We start from the raw sequence: 24,505 nt of genomic DNA, 5'->3' as shown, positions 1-24,505 counted from the left end.
CTTCCCTCGATAGAAAGAAGAGAGCACTTGTGAACACAATTCACTGTTGATATAAACACATAAGTCACATCCTAATTTAACCACAGTGCTATGCTACATTAGGCGTTTTGAAAGTTGAAGCTGATTCAAACTGTTCACATGGCTTTCACTGAAACTGGGAAAGGCCCCAGTACTTTAAAATCAGCATCCACTCTCGTTGATGAAGGTTCTCAGTCATCCAGGTGGTCATCCTGGCTGCACTGAGCAGCATAAACTACATTACTCTGCTTATGCCTGGGTGTTTAGTCCTCAGGATGGACAAGCTTCTGGTAGGTTAAGAGTGAACCGGGATATGATGTTTATTAAAGATCCTCCCAAGTTTCTTGTCCGTCCAGTTTGGGTAGCCACAGGTTTTAAGTGCTCCCCTGATGTGTTTCTGTTACCCTCCGACTTAGTGGGCACGGTCTCAGTCTGATGGGTTTCAGGATGAGAGTTGAACAGCAAGCAATGATCAATGTTGAGGCTTCCGTCTCCATCCTATCGTCATCTCTGGGATCAACTACTAATGACAACTTGACTGTCCTATAAAACTCCGCTTTGCAACTTTTGTAAATATTGAGGCAGTGTAGTCGTCTTAGGGTTTTAGTGAGAAAAGTACAATGAAGCCTATGCTATGACTTTGAAAGGCTATTTTTGACCTAAATTCAACATTCAGTCCACTGTTATCGCCTTTATCGAGGGCTGTTATTTGAAGTTTTCATGAAACAAGACAGGGTGGTGCTCTGAATAACCCAACAGATTTACTCTCTTTTACTTGCTCTTTGTCGCTAGGAGTGACATATTTATATATTTAATTTTTATACATATGAACACACACTTTTTTCAATCTGGTCAGTAAAATTCATTTATATAGGTGAAATGAGTCACTTCAAAAATGTTTTCAATTGAGCAACTAATCTTTATTAAGAATCCCAATGCAGGATGATTACTCCAGACACTCTGTCCACCTTCCACGTCATCATTTGAAACCAGATCAGTCAGTTTGCCTCAGAGCATTGGACAAAAGCAGTAAGAGTTGAAAACAAGTTATTAGCTTTTATAAGTCAAAAAATTGTCACGTTCGTAGCCATAGTTGTACCAACTGCTGCCGCGTAACAGCATAAGCATGTCTGAAAGTTAGCAAGTCCTGATTTAATTGCCGGATTATGACGAGATACATTTTTTCCAAAAGATAAAAAGGAAATGTTTAATGTCCTCAGCCTCTCACATTATTGTGTGATTTAGTACTCAATCAAAAGCCCAGGCTATACAGTAAATGTCAGCAGGCTTTCTCGTGCATTCACAGAGGGACTTCCAAAGCTAATTTCCATCTGATCAGTCTTTAAAACGAATAGTGACTATGAATGAAATAAAATACAGTTGTTAAGTTGATCCTTGGTGTCACTACGTGTCTCTGCTTGAAAGGTGGATGTGCCCTACATCATTTGCCTTGGAGCATGTTTGTCACAGACCAGCAAAACATGTGGTGACTTTTCATTGGATGAGCTTTGTTAATGAACAAACATTCTTAGCTCAGAAGTACATATATATTGAAGGTGCATCAGTTGGAAAGTCAAAACACTCCTGACTTGAGTTGAAGTTCTGTGGACCTGAGAGCTACTGAAAACCGAAGGTAAATACAACACCTTTGTTTTACTCTTTATTCAGACCCACAGACTGAACAGCATCTGTTACTAACTACTCACGGACCATTTCACAGTATTTTTGTACGTTTGGATGTTTCCTTTCAGAAAATGAAGATCCAGATTCTCCTGCTGGCCTGTGCTTTTGTGGCTGCGATCATTGCCGCACCATCAGCAGATGATTCTGCTAAACCCAAAGGTAACTAGATGATAAACTCTGATGTCATGTATCAAGGGGTATGTGCACTACATGTGTCGTATGCATTGATGCTTTGTGTGATTTCTCCATAAAGAATTGCAAAACGGGATAAGTTCTTTGACTAAATGGACAACTGTTTGAGTATCTGTCCTTCTCAGTGAATTCAATTACATGTCTTTCTAACAGCCATCAATGATGAGGTTAAAGCTGATGTGCCAAAGCCAAATCTGGATGCCGCCGGAGTGAAGGTGCCAGAGCAGGACGCCACTGGAGTGAAGGAGCCCAACATGGACGAGGATGCCGAAGATGATGAGCCCAACATGGACGAGGATGCCGAAGATGATGAGCCCAACATGGACGAGGATGCCGAAGAAGATGAGCCCGAAATGGACGAGGATGCCGAAGAAGATGAGCCCGAAATGGACGAGGATGCCGAAGAAGACGAGCCCGACATGGACGAGAATGCCGAAGAAGACGAGCCCGACATGGACGAGGATGCCGAAGAAGACGAGCCCGACATGGACGAGGATGCCGAAGAAGATGAGCCCGAGAAGGATGAGGATCCCAAGAAAGATGAGCCTAAGAAAGATGAGCCCAAGAAAGATGAGCCCAAGAAAGATGAGCCCAAGAAAGATGAGCCCAAGAAAGATAAGGCTGAGCCTAAGCCTCTTCAGTAAACACCTGAAAAAGCTGAATCCCTCACAAGTAAGTTTGCAGCCATTACTTTTGCCACTGATACTTCTTAACCTTGCACTTATATGTCATGTGTGAATACCCGCAGGCCTTAAATTGTACAGAAATTCTTTGTATTATAGGAGCAAAAAGAGATAACCCGGAAAATCAACAAAAATTGTGCATGTGAGTGAGTGAATGATAGTAGTAGTCAGTTTTTTTATGTTGTTTTTTCTTTTAACCTGTAGTATACTTCTGTAATCAGTCTATTCCCAATTTGTTTCTTTCTATTTATCTTTTTTAATCTTGTAAGAGAAATATTTAAATTGGCAGCATGATGCTTAAGTGTTCCTCACTCAATGATCAACGTACTGATAAGTACATAAACAGATATTTATCTGCTCAAATGTAAATTGAAACAGAGTTAGGATCTGACTGAACATCCCGCCGAAAACTTGGACTTACCATGATGCAAGGTAACATTTAAGCTCATGCCTTGTAGTCTATATACTCACCTGTGTCTGTATCTGCTCTTCCTCCGCAGCTCTCTGACTAACATCTAATCTTCAGCATCACGGGTGTCGACATGATGACCACCACGACATGATGATGCATTAAAACCAACTGAGGCTATGTCTTACAGTGATGGGATCAAATAAAAGCTTTTCAAGTGCTGAAATGAAATATTTGCCTGAGTGTCATTATTAGTATTTTCTTGTGTTTTTTACTTTTTTGTGTGTTTGTCTGTGTGAGTATTATCACATCCAAAACCCCTTAAAGGTAGCATTTTCTGTACCTTTGCTATATTTTGATTCCCACAACCCTGAAATTGATCCAAAATGTATTCTAAAAGGTGTCCATTAAATTTAACATATTGAGTGCTGTGAAAAAGTATTTGCCCCCTTACAGATTTATTTTGTTTTTGCTTTTTTGTCACATTTGCATGTTTCAGATCATCAAAGACATTTCATTATCAGACATAGATTACCTGAGAAAATATAAAATACAGTTTTTTAAATGACAATTTCATTTATTAAGGGAAATAAACTATCCAAACCAACCTGGCCCTGTGTGAAAAAACGATTGCCCCCTAAACCTAATAACTGGTTGTGCCACCCTTTGGAGGCAACAACTGCAATCAAGCATTTGCGATAACTGGCAATGAGTCTTTTACATCACTGTGGAGGAATTTTGGCCCACTAATCTTTGCAGAATTGTTTTAATTCAGCCACATTGGAGGATTTTTGAGCGTGAAATTAATCAATTACAGCAAGTCATCCAGGTCCTGAAGCAGCAAAGCTGTTGGTATGATGTTCTTTTTCTGAATTGCTGAGTTAATTTTAACGGGACGCGCACCTTCCAGAAAGTTCTACTCTTGTCTCGTCCGTCCACAGAGTATTTTCCCACAAGTCGTGATCATCAAGATGTTTTTTGGCAAATGTTAGACAGGCCTTTGTGTTCTTTTTGGTCAGTAGTGGTTTTCTCCTTGGAACTCTCCCATGGAGGCCATCTTTGCCCAGTCTCTTTCTTATTGTTGAATCATGAACACTGACCTTAACCTAGGCCCGCCTGAACCCTCACCTGTATGCTTTCAGAACCAGCAGATCCACAGAGGATGCCATATCCACTGCCCTCCACTCAGTTTTCACACCACTTTAAAATAAAAGCAGCTACATCAGAATGCTGTTTGTTGACTTTAGCTCAGCATTGAATACAAGCTCACCCATGAGGCTGATTGGAAAACTTCAGACACTGGGCTTGACTGCCACTTTTTGCAATGGATATTTAGACTTCCTCACAAGTAGAACCCAGAAAGTACGGATTGGCAGCCAGACCTCCTGTATTCTAGCACTCAGCACGGAGCCATCCAGGGCTATGTGCTCCCTCCTACTGTTTACACTGTACGCACAATTGCGCTCCCAGACATCACTTTATAGTGAAGTACACAGATGACACCACCATCGTTGGCCACATTACAAACAAGGATGAGAGTTCCTATTGGGAGGGAATCAACAATCATGCAGACTGGTGCACAGAGAACGTTCAACATTGGCAAACATCGGCAAAAATCATGGCGCTGATTGTTGATTTTGAAAAATAGAATCAAAGACACACTTCCCTGTCTACATCAGTGGAGCTGAGGTGGAACAGTTTTAGTTCCTAGGAATCACGTGTAAATGCTTGATTGCAGTAGTTGCTGCCAAAGGGTGGCACAACCAGTTATTAGATTTAGGGGGCAATCACTTTTTCACACAGGACCGGGTTGGTTTGGATAGTTTATTTCCCTTAATAAATGAAATTGTCATTTAAAAACTGTATTTTGTATTTTCTCAGGTTATCTATGTCTGATAATGAAATGTCTTTGATGATCTGAAACATGCAAGTGTGACAAAAAAGCAAAAACAAAATAAATCTGTAAGGGGGCAAATACTTTTTCACAGCACTGTATATGTTTAATTTAATGGACACCTTTTAGAATACATTTTGGATTAATTTCAGGGTTGTGGGAATCAAAATATAGCAAATACACAGAAAATGCTACCTTTTAGGGGTTTTGGATGTAATAATACTTGCACTGAAAAACATTTAATGAGTAAAAAGCACAAGAAAATACTAATAATGACACTCAGGCAAATATTTCATTTCAGCACGTGAAAAGCTTTTATTTGATCCCATCACTGTAAGACATCGCCTCAGTTGGTTTTAATGTGCAATCATGTCGTGGTGGTCATCATGTCGACACCTGTGATGCTGAAGATCAGATGTTAGTCAGAGAGCTGCGGAGGAAGAGCAGATACAGACACAGGTGAGGATATAGACTACAAGGCATGAGCTTAAATGTTACCTTGCATCATGGTAAGTCCAAGTTTTCGGTGGGATGTTCAGTCAGATCCTAATTCTGTCTCAATTTGCATTTTAACAGATAAATATCTGTTTATGTACTCATCAGTACGTTGAACATTGAGTGAGGAACACTTAAGCATCATGCTGCCAATTTAAATATTTCTCTTACAAGATTAAAAAAGATAAATAGAAAGAAACAAATTGGGAATTGAATGATTACAGAAGTATTTAAGTAGTTAAATAGATGACTTCTTTACTACTATCATTCCCTCACTCACATGCACAATTTTCTTGATTTTCTGTTTTATCTCTTTTTGCTCCTATAGTACAAAGAATTTATGCAGGTATTCACACATGACATATAAGTGCAAGGTTAAGACGTATCAGTGTCGAAAGTAATGGCTGCAAACTGACTTCAAACAACAAAATGTGTGTAAAAAGATATGACAGAGAAAGCATTTTGACCAGATGACGATCCAACTCAGATCCAAAAGTCTTTTAGAGTATATTTTGTGTCCGGCATGCAGTTTTTCATGCATAAATTATTGGAAAGGTATGAGAAGAAATGATGTATACTTGTGACTTACAGGCAAGGTGTTGTGAGGGATTCAGCTATTTCAGATGTTTACTTAAGAGGCTTAGGCTCAGCCTCATCTTTCTTGGGCTCATCTTTCTTGGGCTCATCTTTCTTGGGATCCTCATTCTTCTCGGACTCATCATCTTCAGAATCCTCGTCCATGTTGGGCTCATCATCTTCGGCATCCTTGTCCATGTCGGGCTCATCATCTTCGGCATCCTTGTCCATGTCGGGCTCATCATCTTCGGAATCCTCGTCCATGTTGGGCTCATCATCTTCGGCATCCTTATCCATGTCGGGCTCATCATCTTCGGCATCCTTGTCCATGTCGGGCTCATCATCTTCAGAATCCTCGTCCATATCGGGCTCATCATCTTCGGAATCCTCGTCCATGTCGGGCTCATCATCTTCGGAATCCTTGTCCATGTTGGGCTCATCATCTTCGGCATCCTTGTCCATGTCGGGCTCATCATCTTCGGCATCCTTGTCCATGTCGGGCTCATCATCTTCGGCATCCTCGTCCATTACGGGCTCATCATCTTCTGCATCTTCGTCCATGTCGGGCTCATCATCTTCTAAGTCGTCCTCCATGTTGGGCTCATTCACTCCGGCGGCATCCAGATTTGGCTTTAGCACATCAGCTTTAACCTCATCATTGATAGCTGTTAGAAAGACATGTAATTGCATCCATTGAGAAAGGACAGATACTCAAACAGTTGTCCATTTAGTCAAAGAACTTATCCCTTTTCGTAATTCTTTATAGAGAAATCACACAAAGCATTGATAACCTGACATCTACATACATAGGTGACATTGCATCAATGCATACGACACATGTAGTGCATATACTCCTTGATACATGACATCAGAGTTTATCATCTAGTTACCTTTGGGTTTAGCAGAATCATCTGCTGTTGGTGCGGCATTGATCGCAGCCACAAAAGCACAGGCCAGCAGGAGAATCTGGATCTTCATTTTCTGAAAGGAAACATCAAAACGTACAAAAATACTGTGAAATGGTCCGTGAGTAGTTAGCAACAGATGCTGTTCAGTCTGTGGGTCTGAATAAAGAGTAAAACAAAGGTGCTGTATTTACCTTCAGTTTTCAGTAGCTCTCAGGTCCACAGAACTTCAACTCAAGTCAGGAATATTTTGACTTTCCAACTGATGCACCTTCAATATATATGTACTTCTGAGCTAAGAATGTTTGTTCAGTACAAAGCTCATCCAATGAAAAGTCACCACATGTTTTGCTGGTCTGTGACAAACATGCTCTAAGGCAAATGTCATTGTGTTTGTATTTTATAAAGGTACCAACAGTCATTCGCACAAATATGCTGCAATATCGATATTGAGGTCTTTGGTCAAAAATACTGTGTTATTTGATTTTGTCGCCCAGTCGCACCTTTTATGAAGTCCTTCTGAGGTGAGGTCAAAATATTCAGATATATATCATGTATTGTGATAAAGACCAAAAATTTGGCAAATTTTGTCTTGACTTTTGTCAGATTCAGTTCACGACAACAACATAGCCAGTGTTCACGACATTAAAACATGCTGATGAATTAAATGTAATGTTGTATATTTGTGTATATAATTTCAAAACCAGGGTGAATCTATTTCCCAAGTTATTTTAATTATTGCAAGACCAGGCTTAAGGTTTTTTTAAAAGTTATTCATCTCCATGTACCCTGTGTTAAAGCATCAAAATGTAACTCCCTGGAGGAAGACAGTTAATTGTGAAGACTCATCCCCAGGCCTTCAAATACTGACATTAACTCCGAGCAGCCAACCCAAGGTTTTTAGCATTTGACAATAAACTATCCTGTGTCAGGAAGCAACAATCAAAGATAGTGTTTGGAAAAAAAAGCCACTTCATAAGGAGTCTGTAGGTGTGTGTTCAAATCAGATTTGATGGACATCGGCTGGGTAATAGAAGCAACATAACTTGGTGCACAGAGTTACGTGACATCACTTTTTTCCAAAGGAGCCACAAGTGTCAAACCAGTAACAAAGCTTATACAGTACAAAGCTCATCCAATGAAAAGTTTCCACGTGTTTTGCTGGTCTGTGACAAACATGCTCCAGGGCAAATGTCACTGTGTTCATATTTTGTAGTTATCCCTACAATATTGTTGCAGTATCCATTTCAAGGTATTTGGTGAGAAATATCGTGACATTTGATTTTAATTGAAATTATACACACATTGGTTTTACAGCTTTAAAAGAATCCAACTCCAACAATTGCTATTACAGGGAGGATGCACAACTATGATTTGGTAGTCATTAAGAGCAGACACTGCAGACTTTTTCGGTACAGGGAGTATGGTGGCTGTCCTGAGGAAGGTGGGGACAGTCTCCTTTGAGAGTGACATGTTAAAAATGTCAGTAATAACATGAGCTTGCTGATTGGCAGATGTGAGTCTTCTCACATCCGCTGTGGTTACTAACAGCGTCCTGTCCTCCTGAGGCAGAGCATACTTTACGTCTTTGTTGAGAGATCAAAGCAAGCATAAAATGTGTGTAGCTCATGTGGCCTCAAACATGACTGAGCGCTCCTCCTTATGTAGGCTGTGACATTTTGAATCACCTGCCACATATCTTTAGTGCTAAGGGTCGTGATGTGTCTTCTGGAGAGCGCCCTCTCCTAAATTTGAGTACTTTCATTAGTCTTTGTCTAGTATATTTTGAATGGATTTCACATGAGTCACACAGTGAGTAAACATAGTGAGTAATCCCTGTGGCATATGTGACCAGAAGCTTGTCCCTCCAGAGAGATGTTTGGAGAAGAATCAGGTTTATGATAGGAGATTCACTTTTGGTGATGTGTATTTAACTCACAGTCATTTTGGGTCATTTTGTCCAACAAAAGTACTTTGAAGATACAGCTCACCCAGACGACAGTAAAAAACAAAACAAAAAAAAACTAATGAAAGGTCCACTGTGTAAAAGAGTTGACTTTTAAGTCTCATTCCGAGCTCATCGACTACTGACACTTTGGGGTGGCAGCCGAACCAGACCTACAATTCCAAAGCATCAGTGTTTGACAATTTGGGAATGATACCCAGAAATCCATTAATCTTACAAAGTGGACCTTTATCTTTGGACTTCACTTGGTAATGCAGTATTTTGACAGACACTTTTACCAAATCATAGGTGTGCATCCTCCCTGTTATAGCAATTGTTGGAGTAGGATTCTTGCTGTAAAACCAATGTTTGTATAATTTCAATTAAAATAAAATGTCACGATATTTCTCACCAAATACCTTGAGATTGATATTGCAACAATATTGTAGGGATGACTACTGGTACTTTCGCAAAATACAAACACAGTGACATTTGCCCTGGAGCATGTTTGTCGCAGACCAGCAAAACACGTGGAAACTTTTCATTGGATGAGCTTTGTACTGTATAAGCTTTGTTACTGGTCTGATGTGTGTGGCTCCTTTGGAAAAAAGTGATGTCACGTAACTCTGTGCACCAAGTTATGTTGCTTCTATTACCCAGCCGATGTCCATCAAATCTGATTGGAACACACACCTACAGACTCCTTACTAAGTAGTTTTTTCAAAACACTATCTTTGATTGTTGCTTCCTGACACAGGATAGTTTATTGTCAAATGCTAAAAACCTTGGGTTGGCTATTCAAAGTTAATGTCAGTATTTGAAGGCCTGGGGATGAGACTTCACAATCAACTGTCTTCCTCCAGGGAGTTACATTTTGATCCTTTAACATAGGGTACGTGGAGATGAATAACTTTAAAAAAAAAACCTTAAGCCTGGTCTTGCAATAATTGAAATAACTTGGGAAATAGATTCACCCTGGATTTGAAATGATATACACAAATATACAACATTACATTTAATTCGTCAGCATTTTTTAATGTCCTGACCACTGGCTATGTTGTTGTCGTGAACTGAATCTGATCAAAGTCAAGACAAAATTTGCCAAATTTTTGGTCTATATCACAATACATGATATATATCTGAATATTTTGACCTCACCTCAGAAGGACTTCATAAAAGGTGCGACTGGGCGACAAAATCAAATAACACAGTATTTTTGACCGAAGACCTCAATATCGATACTGTAGCATCTTTGTGCAAATGACTGTTGGTACTTTTATGAAATACAAACACATTGACATTTGCCCTGGAGCATGTTTGTCACAGACTAGCAAAACACGTGGAAACTTTTCATTGGATGAGCTTTGTACTGTATAAGCTTTGTTACTGGGTTGACACGTGTGGCTCCTTTGGAAAAAAGGTGATGTCACGTAACTCTGTGCACCAGGTTATGTTGCTTCTATTACCCAGCCGATGTCCATCAAATCTGATCGAAACACACACCTACAGACTCCTTATGAAGTGGCTTTTTTTCCAAACACTATCTTTGATTGTTACTTCTTGACACAAGGTAGTTTATTGTCAAATACTAAAAACCTTGGGTTGGCCGCTCGGGGTTAACGTCAGTATTTGAAGGCCTCAGGATGAAACTTAACAAATTAACTATCTTCGTCCAGGGAGTTACATTGTGATCCTTATCATGTGGGACATGGAGATAAATAAAAAAACAAATAACTTAAGCCTGGTCTTGCAATAATTGATATAACTTGGGAAATAGATTCACCCTGGTTTTGAAATGATATACATAAATATACAAACATAACATTTGATTCATCAGCATTTTTTAATGTCGTGAACACTGGCTATGTTGTTGTCATGAACTGAATCTGATCAAAGTCAAGACAAGATTTGCCAAATTTTCGGTCTATATCACAATATATGGTATATATCTGAATATGTTGACATCTCAGAAGGACTTCATGAAAGGTGCGAGTGGGCGACAAAATTAAATATCACAATATTTTCGACCAAAGACCTCAATACTGATATTGCAGCATCTTTGTGCGAAAGACTGTTGGTACTTTTATAAAATACAAACACAATGACATTTGCCTTAGAGCATGTTTGTCACAGACCAGCAAAACATGTGGTGACTTTTCATTGGATGAGCTTTGTTGATGAACAAACATTCTTAGCTTAGAAGTACATATATATTGAAGGTGCATCAGTTGGAAAGTCAAAACATTCCTGACTTGAGCTGAAGTTCTGTGGACCTGAGAGCTACTGAAAACTGAAGGTAAATACAGCACCTTTGTTTTACTCTTTATTCAGACCCACAGACTGAACAGCATCGGTTGCTAACTACTCACGGACCATTTCACAGTATTTTTGTACATTTTGATGTTTCCTTTCAGAAAATGAAGATCCAGATTCTCCTGCTGGCCTGTGCTTTTGTGGCTGCGATCAATGCCACACCATCAGCAGATGATTCTGCTAAACCCAAAGGTAACTAGATGATAAACTCTGATGTCATGTATCAAGGAGTATATGCACCATATATCATATGCATTGATGCTTTGTGTGATTTCTCTATAAAGAATTGTAAAACGGGATAAGTTCTTTGACTAAATGGACAACTGTTTGAGTATCTGTCCTTTCTCAATTGATGCAATTACATGTCTTTCTAACAGCCATCAATGATGAGGTTAAAGCTGATGTGCCAAAGCCAAATCTGGATGCCTCCGGAGTGAATGAGCCCAACATGGAGGACGACTTAGAAGATGATGAGCCCGACATGGACGAGGATCCCGAAGATGATGAGCCCGACATGGACAAGGATTCCGAGGATGATGAGCCCGACATGGATGAGGATTCCGAGGATGATGAGCCCGACATGGACGAGGATTCCGAAGATGATGAGCCCGACATGGACGAGGATTCTGAAGATGATGAGTCCGAGAAGAAAGATGAGCCCAAGAAAGATGAGGCTGAGCCTAAGCCTCTTAAGTAAACACCTGAAATAGCTGAATCCCTCACAACACCTTGCCTATAAGTCACAAGTATACATAATTTCTTCTCATACCTTTCCAATAATTTATGCATGAAAAACTGCATGCCGGACACAAAATATACTCTAAAAGACTTTTGGATCTGAGTTGGATCGTCATCTGGTCAAAATGCTTTCTCTGTAATATCTTTTTACACACATTTTGTTCTTTGAAGTCAGTTTGCAGCCATTACTTTCGACACTGATACTTCTTAACCTTGCACCTATATGTCTTGTGTGAATATCTGCACGCCTTAAATTGTACGTAAATTCTTTGTACTATAGGAGCAAAAAGAGATAACACAGCAAATTGAAAAAAATTGTGCATGTGAGTGAGTGAATGATAGTAGTCAAGTAGTCAGCTCTCTGACTAACATCTAATCTTCAGCATCACGGGTGTCGACATGATAACCACATCATGATAACGTATTAAAACCAGCTGAGGCTATGTCTTACAGTGATGGGATCAAATAAATGCTTTTTACGGGCTGAAATGAAATATTTGCCTGAGTGTCATTATTAGTATTTTCTTGTGTTTTTTACTTTTTTGTGTGTTTGTCTGTGTGAGTATTATTACATCCAAAACCCCTAAAATGTAGCATTTTCTGTGGCTTCGCTATATTTTGATTCCCACAACCCTGAAATTTATCCAAAATGTATTCTAAAAGGTGTCCATTAAATTAAACATATACAGTGCTGTGAAAAAGTATTTGCCCCCTTACAGATTTATTTTGTTTTTGCTTTTTTGTCACACTTGCATGTTTCAGATCATCAAAGAAATGTCATTATCAGATATAGATTACCTGAGAAAATACAAAATACAGTTTTTAAATGACAATTTCATTTATTAAGGGAAATAAACTATCCAAACCAACCTGGCCCTGTGTGAAAAAGTGATTGCCCCCTAAATCTAATAACTGGTTGTGCCACCCTTTGGCAGCAACTACTGCAATCAAGCATTTACACGTGATTCCTAGGAACTAAAACTGTTCCACCTCAGCTCCACTGATGTAGACAGGGAAGTGTGTCTTTGATTCCATTTTGTAAAAATCAACAATCGGCTCTGTGGTTTTTGCCGCTGTTGAACGTTGCTCTCTGTGCACCAGTCTGCATGATTGTTGATTTCCTCCCGATAGGAACTCTCATCCTTGTTTGTAATGTTGCCAACGATGGTGGTGTCATCCGTGTACTTCACTATAAAGTTCTCTTGATGCCTGGGAGTGCAATCGTGGGTGTACAGTGTAAACAGTAGGGAGGTGCACACACAGCCCGGGGGGCTCCAGGGCTGAGTGCTAGAGTAAAGGAGGTCTGGCTGCCAATCCATACTTTCTGGGTTCTACTTGTGAGGAAGTCTAAATATCCATTTGCAAAGAATAGCAGTCAAGCCCAGTGTCTGAAGTTTTCCAATCAGCCTCATGGGTGAGCTTGTATTCAATGCTGAGCTAAAGTCAACAAACAGCATTCTGATGTAGCTGCTTTTATTTTAAAGTTGTGTGAAAACTGAGTGGAGGGCAGTGGATATGGCATCCTCTGTGGATCTGCTGGTTCTGAAAGCATACAGGTGAGGGTTCAGGCTGGCAGGGAAGTTGTCTTTGATAAGTTGGAGAACCAGTTTCTCACAGCACTTCATCAGGGTGGGGGTGAGAGCCACAGGACAGTAGTCATTAAGAGTAGACACTGCAGACTTCTTCGGTACAGGGAGTATGGTGGCTGTCCTGAGGAAGGTCGGGACAGTCTCCTTTGAGAGTGACATGTTAAAAATGTCAGTAATAACATGAGCTTGCTGATTGGCAGATGTGAGTCTTCTCACATCCGCTGTGGTTAGTAACAGCATCCTGTCCTCCTGAGGCAAAGTATACTTTATGTCTTTGTTGAGAAATAAGCAAGCATAAAATGTGTGTAGCTCATGTGGCCTCAAACATGATTGAGCGCTCCTCCTTATGTAGGCTGTGTCACGTAACTCTGTGCACCAGGTTATGTTGCTTCTATTACCCAGCCGATGTCCATCAAATCTGATTGGAACAAACGCCTACAGACTCCCTATGAAGTAGGTTTTTTTTTCCAAACACTATCTTTGATTGTTGCTTCCCGACACAGGATAGTTTATTGTCAAATACTAAAAACCTTGGGTTGGCTACTTGGAGTTAATGTCAGTATTTGAAGGCCTCGGGATAAGACTTCACAATCAACTGTCTTCGTCCAGGGAGTTACATTGTGATCCTTTATCGTAGGGGACATGGAGATAAATAAAAAAACAAATAACTTAAGCCTGATCTTGCAATAATTTAAATAACATGGGAAATCGATTCGCTTTGGTTTTGAAATGATATACACAAATATACAAACATTACATTTAATTGATCAGCATTTTTTAATGTCCTGACCACTGGCTATGTTGTTGTCGTGAACTGAATCTGATCAAAGTCAAGACAAAATTTGCCAAATTTTTGGTCTATATCACAATACATGATATATATCTGAATATGTTGACCTCACCTCAGAAGGACTTCATAAAAGGTGCGACTGGGCGACAAAATCAAATATCACAATATCACATTGATATTGCAGCATCTTTGTGCGAATGACTGTTGGTACTTTTATGAAATACAAACACAATGACATTTGCATTGGATCATTTTTTTCACAGACCAGCATAACGTGGTGACTTTTCATTGGATGAGCTTTGTACTGAACAAACATTCTTAGCTCAGAAGTACATATATATTGAAGGTGCATCAGTTGGAAAGTCAAAACATTCCTGACTTGAGTTGAAGTTCTGTGGACCTGAGAGCTACTGAAAACTGAAGGTAAATACAGCACCTTTGTTTTACTCTTTATTCAGACCCACAGACTGAACAGCATCTGTTGCTAACTACTCACGGACCATTTCACAGTATTTTTGTACATTTTGATGTTTCCTTTCAGAAAATGAAGATCCAGATTCTCCTGCTGGCCTGTGCTTTTGTGGCTGCGATCAGTGCCGCACCAACAGCAGATGATTCTGCTAAACCCAAAGGTAACTAGATGATAAACTCTGATGTCATGTATCAAGGGGTATGTGCACTACATTTCAGTCAGACAACTCACGTTTGAAATGTTTATTACAAAGCAGAACATAGTTAGAGTTTGGCATCTAGGCTCTGACCTCATCACTCCCCACAGATATGTTTACATAAGATATACGGGAGTGATGATTAAATATATTCCCCCCCCACAGAGCCTGCAGGTGGATGCTGGGGTGGTGGTGGGGCTGAAGGAGCAGGCAGCGATGCTCAGCGAAATTGACGAGCTAGAAGAAGAGAAGGGAAATTTTGTAGCTTAAATAGCCCGCTCCATAGAGAGGGTGCATTTGCAAGATGGTCTGGAGAGTGAAGCATATCACTAGTGTATCAGTGCAGCTCGAGTTGACTCTCTGAAATAGCTCACAGGCGTCGCTTCATGTGTAGTATGCATTGATGCTTTGTGTGATTTCTCTATAAAGTATTACAAAACGGGATACGTTCTTTGACTAAATGGACAACTGTTTGAGTATCTGTCCATTCTCAATGAATGCAATTACATGTCTTTCTAACAGCCATCCATGATGAGGTTAAAGCTGATGTGCCAAAGTCAAATCTGGACGCTGCTGGGGTGAAGGAGCCCAACATGGAGGACGACTTAGAAGATGATGAGGTCAACATGGAGGAGGATTCTGAGGATGATAAACCCAACATGGACGAGGATTCCGAAGCTGATGAGCCCGACATGGATGAGGATACCGAAGATGATGAGCCCGACATGGACGAGGATTCCGAAGATGATGAGCCCAAGAAAGATGAGCCTGAGAACACTATAGGTGTTTTACTGAGGCTCTTATCAAAGTAAGTGAAGTCTTCAGTTTTTTAATGTTGTTTTTTCTTTTAACCTGTAGTCAACTTCTGTAATCAGTAAATTTGAATTTGCTTCTTTCTACTTATCTTTTTTAATCTTGTAAGAGAAATGTTTAAATTGGCAGCATGATGCGTAAGTGTTCCTCACTCAATGATCAACATATCTTTTCTCAGAACTAGCTATTTAATTAGCTTTCATTTATTTTTGTAGCGATAAGTACATAAACATCTGTTTATCTGCTCAAATGTAAATTGAGACAGAGTTAGGATCTGACTGAACGTGCCATAGAAAATTCGGACTTACCATAATGCAAGGTAACATTTAAGCTCATGCCTTGTAGTCTATATACTCACCGGTATCTGTATCTGCTCTCCCTCCGCAGCCTTCCGAAGTGATATTCAGCATCACGGGTGTCGACATGATGACCACCACGACATGCTAACGCATTAAAACCAGCTGAGGCGATGTCTTACAGTGATGGGATCAAATAAAAGCTTTTCACATGCCGAAATGAAATATTTGCCAGAGTGTCATCATTTGTATTTTCTTGTGCTTTTCACTCAATAACTGTTTTTCTGTGTAATTATACTGTGCAGTACTTTTACATCTGCTACCCTAAAAGGTAGCATTTTCTGTATCTTTGCTATATTTTGATTCCCACAACCCTGAAATTAATCCAAAATGTATTCTAAAAGGTGTCCATTAAATTAAACATATACAGTGCTGTGAAAAAGTATTTGCTCCCTTACAGAATTATTTTGTTATTGCTTTTTTGTCACACTTGCATTTTTCAGATCATCAAAGAAATTTTGATATTAGACAAAGATGACCTTAGAAAATACAAAATACAGTTTTTAAATGACGATTTCCTGGCCCTGTGTGAAAAAGTGATTGCCCCCTAAACCTAATGACTGGTTGTGCCACCCTTTGGCGGCAACTACTGCAATCAAGCATTTGCACGTGATTCCTAGGAACTAAAACTGTTCCACCTCAGCTCCACTGATGTAGACAGGGAAGTGTGTCTTTGAGTCCATTTTTTAAAAATCAACAATCAGCTCCGTGGTTTTTTGCCGATGTTGAACAGTTGATTGTTCTCTGTGCACCAGTCTGCATGATAGTTGATTTCCTCCCGATAGGAACTCTCATCCTTGTTTGTAATGTGGCCAACGATGGTGGTGTCATCCGTGTACTTCACTTTAAAGTTCTCTTGATGCCTGGGAGCGCAATCATGGGTGTACAGTGTAAACAGTAGGTGGGGGAGCACATAGCCCTGGATGGCTCCAGTGCTGAGTGCTAGAGTAAAGAAGGTCTGGCTGCCAATCTGTACCTTCTGGGTTCTACATGTGAGGAAGTCTAAATATCCATTTGCAAAGAGTAGCAGTCAAGCCCAGTGTCTGAAGTTTTCCAATGAGCCTCATGGGTGAGCTTGTATTCAATGCTGAGCTAAAGTCAACAAACAGCATTCTGATGTAGCTGCTTTTATTTTCAAGTTGTGTGAAAACTGAGTGGAGGGCAGTGGATATGGCATCCTCTGTGGATCTGCTGGTTCTGAAAGCATACAGGTGAGGGTTCAGGCTGGCAGGGAAGTTGTTAGTAAAAATGTCAGTAATGACATGAGTTTGCTTATTGACAGATGTGAGTCTTCTCACATCTGCTGTGGTTAGCTGTTGAGTAGATCGAAGCAAGCATAAAATGTGTGTAGCTCATGTGGCCTCAAACATGATTGGGGCGCTCCTCCTTATGTAGGCTGTGACATTTTGAATCACCGGCCACATATCTTTAGTGCTATTGGTGATGTGTTCTCTGAAGAGAGCCGTCTCTTAAATTTGACTATTTTCATTAGTCTTTGGCCAGGACATTTTGAATGGATTTCACGTGAGCCACACAGTGAGCAAACATAGTGAGTAATCCCTGTGGGATATGTGACCAGAAGCATGTCCCTCCAGAGAGATGTTTGGAGAAGAAACAGGTTTATGATAGGAGATTCACTTTTGGTGATGTGTATTTACCTCAGAGTCATTTTGGGTCATTTTGTCCAACAAAAATACTCATCAACTAGTGACACTTTGGGGTGGCAGCCGACCAGACCTACAATTCCAAAGCATCAGTGTTCGACAATTTGGGAATGATACTCAGAAATCCATTAATCTTACAAATTGGACCTTTAACTTTGGACTTCAGTTGGTAATGCAGTATTTTGACAGACACTTTTACCAAATCATAGTTGTGCATCCTCGCTGTAATCGCAAGTAGGATTCTTTTAAAGTTGTGAAACCAATGTTTGTATAATTTCAATTAAAATCAAATGTCACAATATTTTTCACCAAATACCTTGAGATTGATACTGCAACAATATTGTAGGGATGACAACTGGTACTTTCGCAAAATATGAACAGAGTGACATTTGCCCTGGAGCATGTTTGTCACAGACCAGCAAAACACGTGGAAACTTTTCATTGGTTGAGCTTTGTACTGGTTTGACGTGTGTGGCTCCTTTGGAAAAAAGTGATGTCATGTAACTCTGTGCACCAAGTTATGTTGCTTCTATTGCCCAGCCGATGTCCATCAAATCTGATCAGAACACACACCTACAGACTCGTTATGAAGTGGCTTTTTTTCCAAACACTATCTTTGATTGATGCTCCTTGACACAGAATAGTTTATTGTCATATGCTAAAAACCTTGGGTTGGCTACTCGGAGTTAATGTCAGTATTTGAAGGCCTCAGGATGAGACTTTACAGTTGTTGTCATGAACTGAATCTGACAAAGTCAAGACAAAATTTGCCAAATTTTTGGTCTATATCACAATACATGATATATATCTGAATATTTTGACCTCTCCTCAGAAGGACTTCATAAAAGTTGCAACTAGGCGACAAAATCAAATATCACAATATTTTTGACTTAACATCTCAATACTGATATTGCAGCATCTTTGTGCGAATGACTGCTGGTACTTTTATAAAATACAAACACAATGACATTTGCCTTAGAGCATGTTTGTCACAGACCAGCAAAACATGTGGTGACTTTTCATTGGATGAGCTTTGTTGATGAACAAACATTCTTAGCTCAGAAGTACATATATATTGAAGGTGCATCAGTTGGAAAGTCAAAACACTCCTGACTTGAGTTGAAGTTCTGTGGACCTGAGAGCTACTGAAAACTGAAGGTAAATACAGCACCTTTGTTTTACTCTTTATTCAGACCCACAGACTGAACAGCATCTGTTGCTAACTACTCACGGACCATTTCACAGTATTTTTGTACATTTTGATGTTTCCTTTCAGATAATGAAGATCCAGATTCTCCTGCTGGCCTGTGCTTTTGTGGCTGTGATCATTGCCGCACCATCAGCAAATGATTCTGCTAAACCCAAAGGTAACTAGATGATAAACTCTGATGTCATGTATCAAGGAGTATATGCACCATATATCATATGCTTTGATGATTTGTGTGATTTCTCTATAGGGATTAAGAAACAGCATAAGTTCTTTGACTAAATGAATAACTGTTTGAGTATCCTTTCTCAATGGATCAAGCCATCAATGATGAGGTTAAAGCTGATGTGCCAAAGCCAAATCTGGCCGGAGTGAAGGAGCCAGAGCAGGACGCCACTGAAGTGAAGGAGCCCAACATGGAGGATGACTTAGAAGATAATGAGGCCACCGTGGAGGATGGCACCGAAAATGAAGAGCCCAACATGGACGAGGATTCTGAAGACGATGAGCCCGACATGGATGAGGATTCCGAAGACGATGAGCCCAACATGGACGAGGATTCTGAAGACGATGAGCCCGACATGGACGAGGATTCTGAAGACGATGAGCCCGACATGGACGAGGATTCTGAAGATGATGAGCCGGACATGGACGAGGATTCCCAAGATGATGAGCCCGACATGGACGAGGATTCCCAAGATGATGAGCCCGAGATGGATGAAGATTCCAAGAAAGATGAGCCCAAGAAAGATGAGGTTGAGCCTAGGCCTGTTAAGTAAAAACCTGAAATAGCTGAATCCCTCACAACACCTTGCCTGTAAGTCACAAGTATACATCATTTCTTCTCATACTTTTCCAATAATTTGTGCGTGAAAAACTGCATGAAATATACTCTGAAATATACTCTAAAAGACTTTTCGATCTGAGTTGGATCGTCATCTCATCAAAATGCTTTCTCTGTCATATTTTTTACATGCATTTTTGTTGTTTATACGAGCAAAAAGAGATAACAAGGCACATTTTTTAAAAAATGTGCGAGTGAATGATAGTTAGTGAATTAGTCAATTTTTTAATGTTGTTTTTTTTTTCTTGTAAGAGAAATATTTAAGTTGGCAGCATGATGCTTAAGTGTTCCTCACTCAATGATTAACATATATTTTCTCAGAACTAGCTATTATATTAACTTTCATTTATTTTGTAGCCATAAGTACATAAACATCTGTTTATCTGCTCAAATGTAAATTAAGACAGAATTAGGATCTGACTGAACATCTCACAGAAATAAGTGAACATTTAAGCTTATACATTGTCGTCTGTATACTAATGTGTGTTTAAATCTGCTCTTCCTCTACAGCTGTCACACACCTCATCTTCAACTCCACGGGTGTCGACATGATGACCACATGATATACAATAAACAGCATTACAGCACTATAGCCAACTAAGGTGATGTACTACAGTCAAGAGATCAAATAAAAGCTCCTGACATGATGAAACTAATATTTGTCTCAGTGTCCTTATTAAGCTACATTAAAGGAGAGCCAGTGCATCTGACGTGCAAGTTCCATCACCAAATTGCCTGAAATTACATTAAAGCACACCCTCTCTTGTAATTCTGTGATCTACACCTATTACCAACTAAATAAAAACACAATGTGCTCATGTTGTGGGCCATTTAGCTCTCACAATAAAAAACAAAAACAAAAAAAACTTTTTGAAAGTGCAATCTCTGTTTCCATGGAAATGCTTGGACTCTGGCAATTAACTGGAAAACAAACACAGTCACGTCAGTAGGTTCTTATATGTAATGAAACGTAGTTTACTTCTCCAGCAAGTAGGTCAGTCTGTAGTAAGAACCTAGCAACAGACATGATCAAGGACCTAGTCCACGCTGAGTCAGCCTTGAGCTTCAATTTCCCATACCAAATACATAGGACAAATACCACACTCTCTACCTAGCTCAGTCTTATTATAACCAAACGTTTTTTTTTTCACTGACAATCATAGATACAACGTCTGCAAACTCACATGTATTCATTGCCAACTATGCGTGCATCAGCTCTGCCGGTACTTTTGCAACCACAATCATTCAGGGGGCTTGGCGGAGGCGGGTGACTGATTTGTTGTGGCATCACAACCTCACAGGAGTCCTGACAACTTCTCAGATAGCACACATACGTATTGTAGACGTCTGTGCAACACCCAGAGGTTATATCTGAAAGGTGTAGTATGGGGAGTGTTTGCTAATTGGGAAGATGTCGTCAAAACATCAGCGCTTGGAATGGTGAATTTAAAGCGCTGAATACAAAAGAAAAAAAATATAAAGGAATTAAATATTAAGCCAATAAGTAGTAATTATAAAAACAGTTCAGATCGCTAAATGTCTGGATAAACATTAGAAATGGTTAGCTTTGTAATAGTTGAACAGGGTAAGCTAACTAAAAGTGATGGAGGTCAAACGGCCAAGACTAATTAATCTAAGGTGACAAAACTTGTTACCTCATCTGTGAACACTGAGTCACATCAGGTTGATTTTCAGCAGCAGGGGTGGTTGTTTAAATATTAAGTCAAAAATAATTGTGTTTGAAATAAACATTTCAAATTCTTAGTGAAGTAATGGACAAACAGGGTACAGTAGCTAAAAGGCATGTAGGCCAAATGGCGGGCTAAGACTAATTAATAAACAGTGGAAATCATTAGCCAAATTAAATGAATAAACTGGTCCAATGGTTAGCTAAAAAATAGATGAACAGCGTAAGTTTGCTAAAAGTAATGGATGCCAAATGGTGAGCAAAGAGTAATGAATAAACAGTTGATAGTAATTAACTGTTTAAATGGTTAGCTAAATTAAATTAATCACACATTTCAAATGGCATACTAAAAAGTAACAACTAAACACTTAAAACTGCTAGCAAAACATAATGGATGCACTTTTGAAACACTTAAGCGGGGTACACACATAAGGATTTTATAAATCTTAAGAGATTTTTTATCTGTAGAACCCCCACAGATGAAGATTAAATAATCAGCTTTGATCGTATTGTGTGTGGTGTGCTCCGATATTCTCGGCACCGGACACCACACACATAAAGATTATCTGTTTCATGGCCAATCTAGAATTTTGTCCTCTGAGCCAGAAATATCTTGTGATCAAACGTGATCTACAGTAACCAATGGCAACAACTCTTCATAAACGGAAAAGAGCATAGACTGTATATAAAAAAGAGTAAATAAGCATTTGAAATCATGAAAGACATGGAAGACACAGAAAAGGGAATGATGGTGGTCCTCAGACTATTGCTGGCCCATTAAAAACATTAAAATGGCTAATTCAAACACCCTCATAGGAAAAGTTAGATCTCACCGCTGTTTTTATTTACGTCCGCTTCCGTATTCCTCAGTCAGCTGGTTGCCTACGTTGCGTTTCACGTCACATTTCACGGAGTAGTGACTCTGGAGTCGTCGGCTTTCCCCACACACGAAGATTTTTCGTCGTAAATATTGAACAAGTTTAACATTTACGATTGTCAGCCGCGACCCATTTCAGAGCAAATTATCGGGACAAATTGACTCTTAACACACCACAGACCACAGGATAATTGTATAGGATAATCTTATAAGACAGAAGATAATCTTCCGTGGTCAGGAAGGGGTAAAATCGGAGCAAAATCAGCCCAATTATCGTTATGTGTGTACCCCCCTTTAGCTAGAGCGTTAAAAATAAACTGTGCAAAATGGCGGCTAAAAGCAATCAAGAAACAGTTCAGATGGCTGGCAAAAAGATTATTGGCTAAAAAGCTCATGTAGTATCGGATACATGTTAAAGAGTAAAGATAAAGACTAAACAATATTCACTTTTATATATTCATAGGGTAACATAAAAAAAAAACTGTTTAAAATCAGTTGCAAGCAAGACATGACAAGTGGTGTTGATGAAGAGGTGCTGGTGCTCCTCTGACAAGGCTGCAGGGGTATCAATCAAAAAAGGTGGGGAAACACCCATGTAGTTTTGTGAATAAATATTTTGCTACTACTGACTTCTGGCCTTTCCCCAAATGTACATGTTTCAGATTTGCCCTGGCTGGGTTGCCCTGTGGTTTGCTGAATAGGTCCAAGAGGTGTGTAAGTTGTGAGAGGTGAGCAGAGTTCAACGGCAAGGTCACATTGATGCCCATGTCGGATAAAGGGATAAAAGAGGGGTTTGGAAATGTTGCGGATTTGGCTTGCTTGCCCCCTCCAGAGAATTTAAAAACAGCTGGAACGATTCCGGCAGCTTTTCCAGAGGCAGATGAAAGATAAAGTTGAAAGGCCTCTGTAGCGAGAAGGAGCCAGTGAGTGAGTGGGAGAGGGAGTGAGGAAAAGAAAGTGGAGGTTGCTTGACAACGAGGATTTTTTCGGAGTGATTCAGCGTAAAGTTGGTGTCTCCGCATACTCAAACCTCCCAGTCACCTCTTCTTCCAGCCGGAGATGCCTCAGCAACAGAATTGGAGTACCCTGTGTAATAAGGTTGCTTGTGGTGCATTGCAAGAGGCCTTGCCTAGATCGTGCTGGCGGCACACGGCGGTGCCTCTGGGCTGAGATTCCTGCCAGGTCACTGCAGGTGCTTCGGTGGCCAATTTAGTGCCTCACTTTTCTCTTTTGTGATTATTTACAGTATTTCACCTCATCTGAACCTCCAGCCAAGGGGTATGTAGAGTGTGGAGAGTGGTGCATCGCTGCGACACGGCCGGTGGTTTGCTTTTACTTAGAGCTCCTCCTGCTGGTGGAGATTCAGGTAGTGCAGGATTGCTTTCCCTTTTTCCATGGTGTATTCCTATTGTAAATAGATAAAAAGGTGTGTGTGTGTGTGTGTGTGTGTGTGTGTGTGTGTGGGAGGAGATAAGGTCAGCACTCCTGTGACTGGTACCGCATGCTCGCGCGCGCACACACACACACACACACACACACACACACTCACTTACACACTGCTCTGAGGGGCTCAGCAGACCAGACAAATGAGCCCAGACGGGACATGGTGCTAAGACTCACAGTGTTGCCCGAAAACAATCAGAGACCAATAAAGTGTAGAGGCCCTAACACATAAATAAACCTGCTATCACTCCCAGACTGATTGAAGGAGAGTTAAATATTGGGATTAACACCTGACAACTAGAAATACATTACACTGTTTTCTAATAGAGTGGTGCAGTAATGAGTCCTAAAGCCCAGAACTCAGTCAACTCACTCAGATTCAATGGGTTTTTGATTAAATGCCTGAAAAAAGGTCTGTGAGCACCACAGGCTTAAAATATTTACACAATATTTATAAGGTGCTTGCCTGTCTTAAAAACCGTGGCTGCTCACAAGTGGCTAAATGAGACTACAAACGTTGTCGCGGACACTAGATTGATCTGCTCACCAGTCCGTCTTCACACGCCGACTTTGGTTACAAACTATTCCAACTCTTACTTCACAACTCGTAGCTTGATCAGTTTAACGAAAATATGTATGATTGCATAGTATGTGGTGGAGATGTTTAAGTAGTGCACTGTCTAGCTAGGCTATAAACAAGACCTTTAAAAGATTAA

The 24,505-nt window shown here is 40.0% G+C and overlaps 3 protein-coding genes across 18 annotated transcripts; 2 read left to right on the top strand and 1 right to left on the bottom strand.

Annotated features, from left to right (window-relative positions):
* Window positions 1–1,506: 1,506 nt before the first annotated feature.
* On the top strand, window positions 1,507–16,232 carry LOC115589235 (nucleolin-like). 5 transcript variants are annotated; one of them, XR_003985498.1, is made up of 5 exons: window positions 1,507–1,651; window positions 1,770–1,860; window positions 2,047–2,565; window positions 12,209–12,250; window positions 16,135–16,232. XR_003985498.1 is itself a non-coding variant. In XM_030430036.1 (5 exons), the coding sequence occupies exons 2-4, from the start codon at window positions 1,773–1,775 to the stop codon at window positions 2,535–2,537; spliced, it is 546 nt and encodes a 181-aa protein (XP_030285896.1). In that variant the 5' UTR covers window positions 1,508–1,651; window positions 1,770–1,772; the 3' UTR covers window positions 2,538–2,565; window positions 3,077–3,147. The 5 variants fall into 5 exon arrangements, 3 of the variants coding, with proteins under 3 accessions (XP_030285895.1, XP_030285896.1, XP_030285894.1); XR_003985497.1 differs by lacking the exon at window positions 16,135–16,232 and adding an exon at window positions 2,676–2,718 and having other exon boundaries at window positions 12,209–12,345; XM_030430036.1 differs by lacking the exons at window positions 12,209–12,250; window positions 16,135–16,232 and adding an exon at window positions 3,077–3,147 and having other exon boundaries at window positions 1,508–1,651; window positions 2,047–2,147; window positions 2,181–2,565.
* On the bottom strand, window positions 5,170–14,627 carry LOC115589234 (nucleolin-like). The gene is made up of 5 exons (XM_030430033.1): window positions 14,610–14,627; window positions 7,050–7,060; window positions 6,841–6,931; window positions 5,964–6,615; window positions 5,170–5,309 (listed from the first exon to the last, which is right to left on the bottom strand). Exons 3-4 carry the CDS (start codon window positions 6,926–6,928, stop codon window positions 6,002–6,004), a joined length of 702 nt encoding a protein of 233 aa, XP_030285893.1. The 5' UTR covers window positions 6,929–6,931; window positions 7,050–7,060; window positions 14,610–14,627; the 3' UTR covers window positions 5,170–5,309; window positions 5,964–6,001.
* On the top strand, window positions 6,920–19,739 carry LOC115589236 (nucleolin-like). 12 transcript variants are annotated; one of them, XM_030430046.1, is made up of 5 exons: window positions 6,920–6,931; window positions 7,050–7,061; window positions 11,085–11,096; window positions 11,215–11,305; window positions 19,260–19,739. In XM_030430046.1, exons 4-5 carry the CDS (start codon window positions 11,218–11,220, stop codon window positions 19,715–19,717), a joined length of 546 nt encoding a protein of 181 aa, XP_030285906.1. In that variant the 5' UTR covers window positions 6,920–6,931; window positions 7,050–7,061; window positions 11,085–11,096; window positions 11,215–11,217; the 3' UTR covers window positions 19,718–19,739. The 12 variants fall into 12 exon arrangements, with proteins under 12 accessions (XP_030285906.1, XP_030285903.1, XP_030285901.1 ...); XM_030430043.1 differs by lacking the exon at window positions 6,920–6,931 and having other exon boundaries at window positions 7,050–7,072; window positions 11,084–11,096; XM_030430041.1 differs by lacking the exon at window positions 6,920–6,931 and having other exon boundaries at window positions 7,050–7,072; window positions 11,081–11,096.
* The last annotated feature ends 4,766 nt before the right edge of the window (window positions 19,740–24,505 follow it).

This window comes from Sparus aurata, chromosome 10 (genome assembly GCF_900880675.1).
Source record: "Sparus aurata chromosome 10, fSpaAur1.1, whole genome shotgun sequence".
In the NCBI taxonomy this organism is placed as follows: Eukaryota; Metazoa; Chordata; class Actinopteri; order Spariformes; family Sparidae; genus Sparus; species Sparus aurata.
Note: the sequence above shows the minus strand (reverse complement) of the source record. Positions and strands in the feature narration are given on the sequence as shown.